The sequence below is a fragment of the Phaseolus vulgaris genome, chromosome 5 (genome assembly GCF_051622355.1).
Source record: "Phaseolus vulgaris cultivar YP4 chromosome 5, ASM5162235v1, whole genome shotgun sequence".
NCBI classification, from domain to species: Eukaryota; Viridiplantae; Streptophyta; class Magnoliopsida; order Fabales; family Fabaceae; genus Phaseolus; species Phaseolus vulgaris.
Window position 1 is genome coordinate 40,556,628 of NC_143502.1, and position 12,697 is coordinate 40,569,324.

At 32.8% G+C, this 12,697-nt stretch overlaps 2 protein-coding genes across 2 annotated transcripts; both read right to left on the reverse strand.

Moving 5' to 3' along the window:
* Nucleotides 1-3,307: 3,307 nt before the first annotated feature.
* LOC137817081 (laccase-2) lies at nt 3,308-5,831 on the reverse strand. Its single transcript, XM_068620311.2, has 6 exons — nt 5,631-5,831; nt 5,340-5,491; nt 5,008-5,252; nt 4,769-4,897; nt 3,703-4,683; nt 3,308-3,605 (listed from the first exon to the last, which is right to left on the reverse strand). The coding sequence occupies exons 1-6, from the start codon at nt 5,817-5,819 to the stop codon at nt 3,475-3,477; spliced, it is 1,827 nt and encodes a 608-aa protein (XP_068476412.2). The 5' UTR covers nt 5,820-5,831; the 3' UTR covers nt 3,308-3,474.
* A 4,224-nt stretch (nt 5,832-10,055) lies between these two features.
* LOC137817043 (zinc transporter 1) lies at nt 10,056-11,529 on the reverse strand. The gene is made up of 2 exons (XM_068620258.2): nt 10,828-11,529; nt 10,056-10,588 (listed from the first exon to the last, which is right to left on the reverse strand). The coding sequence occupies exons 1-2, from the start codon at nt 11,432-11,434 to the stop codon at nt 10,197-10,199; spliced, it is 999 nt and encodes a 332-aa protein (XP_068476359.2). The 5' UTR covers nt 11,435-11,529; the 3' UTR covers nt 10,056-10,196.
* Nucleotides 11,530-12,697: the final 1,168 nt, after the last annotated feature.

The window sequence follows — 12,697 nt, forward strand, 5'->3', positions numbered from 1 at the left end:
TTCTTGTATATCATCCACTGTACTTGAATTTTGATGTTGACATGAGTCTTTATCTCCCTGTCACTTTGTTTGATGTTATAACCTGTGACTTGTTTGGATTCTATGTTATTCCATTTTAACCTAATTTGAAAGCTGCAGGTTTCTGGAAAAATATGCATTCCATTATAAGTTTCTAAGTTTGTTTGTCTCTAAATATCAAACTTTTCATACATATTTTCTCTTTATTCCCCCAATTCAAACTGTTTCACCTACACCATGATACCATTTTTTGGATTGGTTCATTAATTATGTTTGTAATTAACATGAGATGTATGAATATAGTTAGAAAAAATAAATACAACAAGTAGCAGCCAAAAGAAAGGACACAATCAAACAAGATGCATTGCTACATTTGTATCTACAATTTTACGTGTTAAATGGGCTGGCCCAACACCAAGCCCACAAAAAATACTTGACTGTTTCTTCCTGCACCTCCATACCTTCCTCTCTCACTCCATAAGTTTTCAAATTTCCAAAAATGCCCCTTTATAATATTCTGAATTACGTAATCCGGAAGTCATTTTTCAAATTTGTAATTAGTTACCGGATTACATAATCCGGAAGCCATTTTTGAGATGCATGATTATTCTCTGAATTACATAATTCAGAAGTCTTATTTAACTTCTGGATTATGTAATCCGAAAGTCTTTTTTCAAATGAGTTTCCAAATTATATATTCCGGAAACTATTCTATGGAGGTGACACAAGAAGGACAAAAATGTATTTCCATGTTGTGTATGGAGGTGGCAGAAGAAAATATGGAAGTGGAGGAAGAAATAGTCAAAATACTTTTATTTAATTTTGTGATATATTAGACATGATCATGAGATAAAAATTAGAAGTCTAAAAACACTACTGTTGTTAAACTTGTATTCCTTTAAGATAATAAATATTGTTAAGGTGTATTATGTAGAGCAAATAGTTGCAAACCAAATCACTTTGCAAACTTTTGTAGTTTTTGTTGCATGATTAGGATAATAACACTGATGTAGAAAATATAAGTATTGGCATTACGCATTTCGTAACATGGTATCAGAGCATGTTTTCTTGCCTATCCTAGCGAGTATTTGTTGGGTTTATCATGCCACCCGCTATCGAGTCGCTATCGGACCACCCATAATATATAGTCTCATGCTCGAGTTGGCAGTCTCGGCGTGAGGGGGGTGTGTTGGAGATCCCACATCGACTAGAGATTAGAGTCTTTCATTGTATATGAGTGAGTGCAAACCTCAACCCTATGAGCCGGTTTTATGGGGTTGAGTTATGCTTAAAGTCCACTTTGTAACATATGTTAAGTTTAAATTTTTTTTTTTCCTTATTAGCTATATAGTCTTTTGTTTAATGATAAGAAAACAGAGTCAGATCACGAATTTGATTTTTAATATTTTTTTAAACTAGTTGTAAACATTTGATTTAACACTAGATGTATTTATTGAGCTATTAGCATTATTTATGACATAATTAAATAATATTTTTTATAATTTGGATATTAATAATAGGGGGGAAGTATACTTTCAGATTGACAAATTCAGTCTTTAAACTTTTAAAAAATGCGATTTAAAGTTTTTTATAAGAAAATTTAACCTTTAGTAACAATTTTGTACACTCATAAAGTTCCCAGAAGAATGAAATTCACATATATTTAAAGTTTAAGACTGATAAATTAATTTTAAAAATATCGAGATCAAAACCAAATTTTATGGAAAAATACAAAAAAAAAAAAAAATCCGTAAAGTAACTCTAAATATTATATTACTTTCCAATTAATTCGAATTAAAAACATTAGTTTTATAAATATATTGTTAAATTTAAAATAGTTTATGATATATATTTTAATTGATAATTAATGAGTCATTTAACACTTATTATGTATTTATATTAGCATACTATATTTTTGAATTTAATTATTAATGTATTCACAAACAATAATTTTAATTGGCACTGTTATTATCTATTCAAAGAAATTGAATGATATTACCACACACTACTCGAAGGTAGGGTAACCTTCCTAATTCTAGACGTATTGTCTTGAAAAAGTGTGTTTGATAAAGTTTATTTCACTAAGGACACTCCCTTTTATGCTATGCGACTTACTCTAACCTATTTTGCTATTTAGACTCTCAAAATGAGTACAATTTATTTTCAAACATGTTTCTGTCTTTTAAGAAGACCAAAAGAAATGACATTTGGTGTTGCTCAATTCTTCTTCTAGTGAAGTCCGTCTGATCTTTAATAGAGTCTTAACTTGATTGTTGAGATGACTGCTAATAGTACTAATAGTGTCAATTGTCTCTCGAGTCTTTAGTCTTTTTCTTTTTTACTACTTAGATTGTATCACATTGTATTAAAGTGCTGGGCCTTGTTTAGGGCTACTTCTCTGTTTTGAAGACAAAGATAAGGCAGAGGTAGCTGTTTTTGTTTTAGCCTAGAAAGTGTAACTTGGTGTGGTCACGGTAATTATTAAGTAGTCTACTGGGGAGAGGTGCTGGTGGTTTAGCACATTCCAGCTTGTGTGGCAGCGGCTGAATTGCTAGAAATTATATTCTGTTTTTGGCACAAGATGGTATGAAGATTCATGATGCACTCAAGCTGCAAAATAGCAAAATTAGTTTCTTTATTTAAACTTGTCATATAGATTCTTGTATTAAATTCTAATTATTGCTTAATCTTAGAAAATTAAATTGATGAAAATTCCGAAAGACAGAATTATGCATAACATTTAAAATTTCTATCTACCTGAAACATAAATTTCATTAATTTTGCTTCAAAGTATTTGAGTAATCTTTATATTGGAAGAGAGGGCAAAGATTTATAATTACTTCCTATTTGCATATTCAACTTATTCTGAATTCTAAACCGATTCTCCTTAATAAAGATTTAGCAATTGAACCGCATATTTTTTCCAGATTATATTAAAAAAATTCTCATGATGACTTGCACTATTATGCAAAATGTGATATGCAAACTTAAATGTTTCTGATTCCCCGACCATGTGAAATCTTTTTTCCAACAATAATTCTATCAATAACAATTAAATAATTGTCATAAAAGATTCTTTTTTATCCTAGCTGAAAATATTTTTTTATCGGTAAAATAATGAATAAATAGATATTTGCTATCCAATTATTTGTATTTAATTTTAAAGGGGAGACACGTATATACATTTGTGGGAACCATAGAATATACCTTCTTTTGGCGAATTTTTTCCCTACATTGGGACATGATTTCGAAAAACGTTAAAAAAAGATTAAAGAAAAAAAAATAGACGTTAAATGAATAAGTATTCTTTGATAGATATTAAGATTGAGATAATAATAAAATCCTGGAGCAGCAGCTACCAGAAATCTGATTCCTAAAATTTAAAAATTGAAAGCAAGTATTTGTTCATTCCCAACATAGAAATAAAATCCAAACACACTGCAACTTCCAAAATGATCAACACTTTGGGAGATCAGACGGTGGAGGAGGCAACTTCTGATGAGAGAGTTTCCCGTTGTTCACAATCCAAGCCATCCTCAACCCCCAACTCAGGTGCAAATCAATGTGGCAGTGCATCAGCCACACACCTACAATTCACAGTTAGATATCACTAAATTTCAACTTCTATGATAATATACATGATTAAATAGCAATGTTTCATGTGGCATTTTGAACTGAATTCACCTGGGTTGTCAGCAAGAAACCGAATTGCAACCCAACCAGCAGAAGGCACGCCAATGGTGTTCCTCTCAACAGGGTCCACCAGATTAAAGTTTAGAGGGTCTGTCATGGGATCAAAGTTCCCAAAACCTTGACCCACCACGAACATATTGAATCCATGAAGATGCAACGGATGGCTCTCTGCTCCCAAAATGCTAGTGTCCTGCAACACAACCTGCACTATGGTGTTGTAGGGTATCACCACCACTTTGGTTCCACTCTTCACCATGGTGTTGTTCGGTGGAGTCCCCGTGTAGTTAAAGGGTCTCAGAGGAACAACTGGGAAGTCCGTGGTGTAAACACCACTATTACCCTTCCCTGAGAAATGCTGTTGAAGAATTGCCACCGAAGGGAGATTGAAAGATATGTTGTTCATGGAAGCAGCGAATTTAGTTTTCTTATTAGGCCCTTCACATGTTTGGTTTCTCGGACAGGGAATGCTCCCGAGACCTATTGTGAAGAAGAAACTCCTGTCAACTTTTTGAGGCACATTCGCAGGGTATTCTGCGCTGTTCAAACTCAGAAATTTACGACTGAAATTTGCAACGAAGGATGCGTCGTCAAAAGCAGGAAGCGTTGGTTTCAGTTGGGTACGGTTTTTCAAATCTGGTTCCGAAGGAGGGTTGTCGTTGTCGTTGTTTTCGTACTTTAGAATGCCAGCTAACTTGGAATTGTCGAAGGTACCCTTACCATTGAAAAATGGTCTCGCTAGCATGAAGAAAGTAGCATTTATGTACTCAGGTTTTGTCTTTAACACCACGTTTGTGGTTTGTCCGGGACCAATGACGATGATGTCGGAGTTGAAGGGTTTAACATATGCAGCATCGGCTTCAACAACTGTCATGGTGTGGTTTGCTATGCTGAAAAAGAGTTCATTATTCACTGCAGCGTTGATCAAACGTAGAAGATATGTCTTCCCTGGTTTCACCTTGAGGTTGAATGTATCTGTCCATAAACATAATTTCACACGAAACCCCATTGATTCATCACTAGTATTTCTTAGAAACTGAGTATTTAATTAATTAATTACCGTCACTGGAGCAATTGTAGAGGGGCCCAGGAAGTCCGTTCATGGTGTAGGCATCAGAGACATTAGGACCACCCCCTGTGTGAATAGCTTGTGCAATCACTGCTTCCGGATCCACATTCCACCACTCTCCTGCACTCAATCATTTCGACAACATTATTTTACAGCTAACATGGATATATAAAATAACATAAAGAATTGGAATGTTTGATTATTGTAGATGCATGCATGTGTGGATGTACCAAAGAGGATGGGAACTTCCTTGTAGGGTTTGGCAAACGGGTAAGATTCGTTGCTCCTTGGGAGGATGATGAGGGGTCCATAGAGAGTAGCCCTTAACCAGGAATGGTGTGCGTGCCAGAAGAGAGTTCCTCTTTGCCCAACCAAGCTGAAGTTGTACATATAACTCTGACCACTTTGTACGGGACATTGAGTTATGTACGATGGTCCATCCGACCATCCACTACGAAGCTGTCTCACTCCGTGCCTATAAATTTCTTGTTAGAAAAACTAAAATATCCATTGCATGCATGCACAATATATGAGGATTGGTTCACAAAATCAAATGACATACCAATGAATGGTGATATTGTTTGGAACATGGTTGATCACCTTAACCACTAATCTGTCTCCTTCTCTGGCAATAACACGAGGTCCCGGGAACTTCCCATTTACAGTAACCACGTTCTTAGTGTGGCACAGCCTAGTAATGTTTTTCAGCCTTATCTGCATGCACAAGTAATGAAAAACATTTAGCAGATATGAGAAATACACGACTTGGGACAGTAGCATGGCGAAAGATGAAGTTGCAGTAATGATATTGTTTGAAAGAAGAACATTAAAATCATATGCACAGCGTATATACATCGAACTGGTAGTGCCTAGTAACGCCTCCATAGTTTGAAGTAGCAGACAGCACAGACTTAGGGATGGTCCAAAGGAAGCTTGAGACAAAGAGAGTTGCGACAGAAAATGCCGCTGATGAAGGAATAAGGCTTATCATTTTGTTCTGCAGCAATGTGTTTCTGGTCAGAATCTGATGAACTAATTGCATCTCCACATGGCTAATTATAATAAGAACATTCATTCGTTTCGGAACCATACATGCTAGAAGAGGAATGGAATATATAATTCTACACCTACTCCTTCAACTTTTCATTAGTTTGGAGTGTTATTTATTGGTTTAAAAACAAGCTGAATCTCATGCTTTAACTTCTACAACTTTTAGCATTCCACTTTGAAGGTTTAAAAAATATCTATATGAACTTTTCAAAAGTGAGTAAATTAAATAAAGTTGAAATACATAAAAAAGTTCAACAATTATTAATTTAACGAGTTTACAATTTTCATTTTGGAGAAACTTTAGATAATATTATTCACCTACAAAAATTAAAATTTCATCCAATAATTAATGTTAAGTCTGGATTGAGTATCATGGGTGCCTGGTGGGTGATTGCACCCTTCTCAGCCAAACAGTACTTTATTTAATGAGTGGGACCAAAGTTAAGGAGAAGGACATTTTGACGAATCTTTATTTTTTCTTTTATTATATATAGGTCAAGAAAGCACAAGAAATTTGACCAAGCCATAGATATAGATTAGGTTGTCTAGTTATCTCTAATAATAAAACCATTTCTACCACCGGCCCAAATTAAACTAAACAAATATACAAAGATAAGTTAAACATCTTCTTTCGTAAATAACGTGAGATTAATCGTGAAATTAATTTTTGTACCGTCTAAACTTTAGATCTTCTAGTAGAAAATTATTAAATAGTAATGATTTAGAGACAAAAATAGCTAATTATTAAATTATATATTAATTTAGAAACTAAAAAGTTATTAGTATATAAAGTAGTTTCTATTATTAATACAAATTTATAAAATGATTTTTAAATTTATATCTAAATTAGCTACCTAAAATTAGCGACTAATATTTTAGATTCTAAATTAGTCTCTATAAATATTTTAGTTACTTACTACTTTATATTCTAAATTCGTTTTTATAAATAGAGACTAATTTAAAAGATAAAGTAGTAAGTAGCTAAAACCTTAGTAGTTAATGGTTAGATACAAATTTAAAAATTATTTTAAATTTTTTTATTAATAATAGAAACTGTTTTAGATATCAGTAATCTTTTTAGTTTATAAAATCCTAATTTAATTAAATAGTAATTAATTATTTTGGTCTCTAAAATTAATTTTTATTTAATGATTTTCTTGTAGTGTGTACTTGTTGTTGTAGTATGAAGACTATTACCAATCTATTAATTATTTAAATGTGATTCATCATTATAAAAACTATGCGAAAAATGATTGTGCCATATGGCTCTCAATTAATTTGTAGGTTGTACTTTGTAGGTTGTACTTTGTAGGTAGAAATGCCTTCACAAAAGTTGTAGCATAGTATGAAAAATGTCTCTTGACTGGTACGAGTCAACGAGATTAATGCATGCATTTATACTTTCTTTCAAACCAAATATGGACTTTTTCATATCAAATTTTAGTTTTAATTTCAAATGATGGTTTAATTCATCGCATTGTTTTGCATACTTGAGATTAAAAAATTATATATGTTTTATTATTTTTATGTAAAATATTAAGGTTTAAATCTTACAAAAATTGAAATTAAAAATAATCCATTTTGAGAGATAATTTTATACATTATCATTCATATATACTCTCATTTGTAGTAAGATTGCCTGGACAACAAATATTTGTCAGATTAAATAAAATAAATAAAGCAATGAATATAGAACAATATAATATTTTGCACATATTTTCACAATAATTTACCTTTGATTTTTTTCTTCTGAAAATAAAGCTTCCATATTGCAAAGAAAAGAGTTAAAGTCATCATATACTTATTACGAGACATAAACTACATATATAAATTAAATTAAATTATTTTAATTTAAGGGAGGAAAACATATTTAATTAAATTAAATTAAATTATTTTAATTTAAGGGAGGAAAACATATTTAATTAGACCTCAAAAGTGATATAGAAATATTGGGCGTACCGAAACAAACTTCATAATATTTTTTTTATCAGCAATAAAAAATGAATAAATGGGAACCACTTAAGAAGTGATTCAATCTTTATACAAAATACACCAAAACCAACTTCTCACAAACATCATTAACCTGACAAAAAAAAACCCTACCCGTAAGCTGAAATAACTTCATAAAATCATCCTCATACACACAAAATGTTCCAAACACCAATTGGAATAGGAAAGCCCAACATAACGAGATTTTACCGAAATCCAAGATCATATCTTTGCTTGCACCATAGTAAACACTTCCAACGCGTCCGCCACACCTCTATTAAATATGACAAAATTCCTGTGATTCCAGAGTTCACTCACCACCCTAACCCAAATTGTGCTTCACACCTCATTAACCGAATCTGAAGACAAACTCAATCTAAATTGATCAAAGTTTGCCGCAGGATCGATGTGAGACACAAAAGAAACTCCAAGCCACTTAAAGCATAACCCTCAAACATGCCCAGGCAAACCTGCAGTCGAAAAATAAATGTCGATGAGATTCTTCCTCCTTCCCACAAAGACAACACAAAGGATTTTCAACCATCACCCCTCGTCTTTCCAAATTGACCCTAGTAGCAAGCTTATTTACAATCAATCTTCAGGCAATAAGTACGGCAAAAGGTACGACTTTGCACTTCCATAACTTACTGAATATCATAGAAGATACAACCTCCCGGTCCTTCCTAACATGAGAATAGGCAGAGTTGACTGAGAACATTTGATGACCCCCAACCTTCCAAATCCAACTATCTGTCTTTCCCGGAGCCAACCTAGCCTCAAGCAAAACCTGATACAACTGATCCACCAAGGGTTTCTCCTAGTCAAAGAAAGATCTTCCCTAATTAAGGTCTAACGGGAACAAAAGTTCGTCTTTGAAGGTATATTCCACTTTGAAACTCGACATTAATTTTTTTTTTAATATAGCAAAACGAATTTTTAATGTGAACTATATTATAATATTCATGTTAGTTATGAATCATTATCCATGTCACATAAATATTCTGAAACTAACATCAATTTCTAAATAACTTTTTCCATGGCTTTCATCCCCATTCTTTCTTTCAGCTTATTGTTTAGATTTCATGTTATTCAACTTTATGAGCAAAATATAATATGTTTAGATTTTGATATTTTTATATGTGAATCTCATTTTTAGTATAGAGATTTTTTTTTATGATTTAGAGTAACTCGATTATTTCTATTTATTAAATTTTTATTGTTAATTAAAAAAATCAACTTTATGAGAACTACTACCAAATTATCTTGTATATTTTTATTAGATTTATATGTAGTTATGTTTAATCTTTATTGTTATTTATCTTAATTAACCATTAACTAGTTGAAGTTGTAGGAGATTAAGAAATCTTTATAACTATTTTAACTGAGATAAAACAATTAATGAATCATTTATTGAATGAAAAATTAATTATTAATCATCTTTAAATTCTTGAACTAAATTTTTGAACAAGTTAATGTAAGTCTATCTTAAATTGAGTTGACCAGGAATTGGGATTCATGCCGTATAAATTTTTGTAGTAAAGACTAATGACAATGAAAAAGAAGAAAAATTTAATTAATGAACTTAATGGATCTAAGTAGTGAGATGATGAAGTCTAATATTATTCTATATTTCTATAGATTCAACACTCTAACTAATTGTTAAGACTACTAACATACTTGTTAAAACTACTAACATAATTGTGGGCTATTAAGAAAAAGTCATCATAATATTAATTGAAAAATAACCACCATACATTTTAATGAGAGAGAAATTTCCGTCAATATCAATAGGAAAATTATATCAAACTAATCAAGTCCCAACCAAAACTTACTTAAGAATATAAACAAAAATACATATACAAAATAAAAAAGACAATAAAAAATTTGAGATTATACATTTAATAATGTAAAGTCCTTTAATATTAATAGATTACTCATAAATTTTAAAATTTTAATTTTCTAATATATTTTACCATAAAACAATTTAAATTCTCTACATGAACTCGGAAAAATTCCCCATCCTTTAGCAGGAAACCAAACTAAGAATATAACGTAGGACTAGATCAATGAATCCAAAAGCTAACTGATACAAAAGAAAGGATAAAAAAACAGAGACACCCATAAAAAGAAATATAGATAACTAAAAATAATAATATTTTAATTTTTAACTTAAAATTCTAATATCATTAAAATAAATAAATATTATTATATTATTAAAGTGAATTATAAAGTGGTTGTTTTTCTTTTAGATAGTCAAACTACATATAATGGTCATGGTAATTGTCACACACAATTTCTTACTACAATACTGAGAAAAGAAAACCAGGAATTGAAAGATGACGACGATGTATACATACATATATATGTATGTATATATATATCAGTCCCAGATCATGACAACTGCTATAACAGCTACACCAGAAAGCACTGCGAGAAACCTAAACCAGGGGGTGTCGAAACGGGTGGTCCCCTTCTGTTTGAAGCCTTTGGATATTAAATGATTGATGGCAACATAGATGAAGACCCCACAAGCTATGCCCATCGTTATGGCAAACATCCAATCTGCTGTGCTTCCTTGTGTTGTGGCGTCTATGGCAATTCCAATCCCCACACCGCTGGGGCTTGAGATAGCAAAGGCCAAGGAATATACTGCCGTTGTTAGTAAGGGTCTCTTCGGTAACATCCTTAGCAAAGCAATTCCCATTGCTATGGCAGCAAATATCTTGTGCAAGGATATTGTCCACAAGTTCTTCCATGCCTCTCTCTTCGTACCTGAATTATATATCACTCCAATTTAAGATCATTCATTAAGCTAGAACATCTTGGTATCAAAGATGAATATATAATATGTTTTTGGTTTGGAGGTAAGTAGAGCCTGATAATAGGGACTTATCAGGTTGGTTTTTGCGGGTTGAGGAGATATTTCTGAAGTGTATAAGAGTTTTGAGAAATTTGAGAAATTTCTATGTGATTTGTTTATAATTATTTAAGGTGAAAGATAGAAAAATAACCTGCAACTCCAACAGCAATGCCCTCAAAAACCGAATGGAAGCAAAGAGCAAGGATGAGTAGAATGGTGTCTCCCGTGGAAGAAGTTTTCAACAATATAGGGTTTGTTGCCTCCAGTGCGCAGTGATCTCTGGCTTGGTCATGCTCTTGGGGTGTAGTCCCTTCTTCCAGTTCCACCACTTTGGGTTTCCTCTGGCTATTGCTGCTGACAAAGACGACTACGCAGTCACCAAGCATGGTGAGAAGGTAGCCAGATGAAGCCAGCATAAAGGCAAAAGGGTAAGTTTTTGTGGTGAGCTCTCGAAAAGTCTCATCGGAATCGCCCAAGAAATGCATCAACGAAGTTCCCAAGAAAACCCCACCAGCGAACTGAGTCCCCAACAGAAGAAAACTCTCATTCCAGCGGAAGAAGTATGGGGACACCCCTCCAGCGAAAGTGCTCACAAACATGATGATCAAACACCATAGTTTCACCACTACGAGACCCTTCGAATGCAAACCTTCTCTGTCAGATTCATTGTCAGAATCACCCCCTCCTCCGTGAGCCTTGATTGGATACAGAAGCGAGGCTAAGAGACACACAACGAGGAACGTTACGCAGGTCTTCATTTTCAAAGAAGCAACCGATGAAGCAATGTATCTACTATTCTATTCTTCTCTGCTATAATATCAATCTGAACATTGCTTTAATCGAGTCAACTACTCGTTTGTATTGTGTTCATCTGTGTGTGTGTATATTTATATTGGTGTGTTTGTGTGATTTGGTACAATAATTACACTAATTATAGAGTTTGTATTACGTTTGCTTGCTCTGCCTTTGGAGGGATGCGTGTGCTGTATTGTAGCAGTTGTACTACATACAGCGATTGGTGTCATGATGTATTCACTCAAAATATAGTTAGTAAAACTATTATATTGTAACCAGTATATTCTTACAAACTCTACACAATTTGAATATGTTTGGCTTTATACAGTTCAATTTCCAAATATGCTCCGTCATCAATTGTATGTTCCCATGAATCGCATCGTATCTATCCCTTTCATTGTCTTTTTTTTACTTAAGGAATACACTAGCTAGATAACAAAGACTCGAGGACAATTGAGAAGGTTGATGGAGGATGATATATTGACACCCTCCTTAGAAAAAATTCATTCACTTGAAAATTAATATATTAACACTTGATTCATATTTTTTATTATTAATATATATATATATATATTTTGTTGGAATAGGTTGTAAAAACAATGGATATTATCGTGTCAAAGTATAATTTTTTAAAGAAAAAATTATAATTAAAGTGAGATAATTTTTCTTACCTATGACTTTGGACCAAGGTGTGTGAAAGTATTGTGTATCAAGCCTTGGAACCTTGATTTAAGGGTTTTCAATATGGCTTTACTAGGAAAATGGATTTAGTGTTTGGATACGGATAAGAACGGTTTGTGGAAGAAGATTCTTGAATCCAAATGGAGGTTGGAGAAGTATGAGAGAGGACAGGAAACATAGTAAGGATATTCTTTTTTGTGGAAAGATTTGGAGAAGGTTTGGGGTTTGAAGGTTGGGGACGAAATTTTTACGATGCTTTCAAGTGGAAGATTGGTAATGGGAAGAAAATTTCTTTCTCGAAGGATAGTTGGGCGGGTTGTGGTGCTTCGAAGAACATTTTTCCTAGGTTGTTTTCCTTGAGCTCTTCCAAAGTCTCTAAGGTGGTCAAGCGTTTTTTCAGTTTAGGATGTGTAATGCATATGAATCAGTGAATGGTGTTTGGGGAGCGATTTCGATTATTGTAGTAAGAGAGAGTTGAAAGCATAGGAATAATGTCATTTTTAAAGGAGGCGTGGTTAATGTTTTAGAAATTTTCACCATTGTTG

What these genes read in the sequence shown, in the direction of transcription:
- LOC137817081 (XM_068620311.2), bottom strand. Translation starts at nt 5,819, where the DNA reads ATGCAATTAGTTCATCAGATTCTGACCAGAAACACATTGCTGCAGAAC. An exon ending in GGAAGTTCCCATCCTCTTTG is followed by an intron (nt 4,898 to 5,007) that starts GTACATCCACAC and finishes GATTGAGTGCAG; the next exon opens with GAGAGTGGTGGAATGTGGAT. An exon ending in CTACAATTGCTCCAGTGACG is followed by an intron (nt 4,684 to 4,768) that starts GTAATTAATTAA and finishes GTTTATGGACAG; the next exon opens with ATACATTCAACCTCAAGGTG.
- LOC137817043 (XM_068620258.2), bottom strand. Translation starts at nt 11,434, where the DNA reads ATGAAGACCTGCGTAACGTTCCTCGTTGTGTGTCTCTTAGCCTCGCTT. An exon ending in CATTGCTGTTGGAGTTGCAG is followed by an intron (nt 10,589 to 10,827) that starts GTTATTTTTCTA and finishes TATATAATTCAG; the next exon opens with GTACGAAGAGAGAGGCATGG.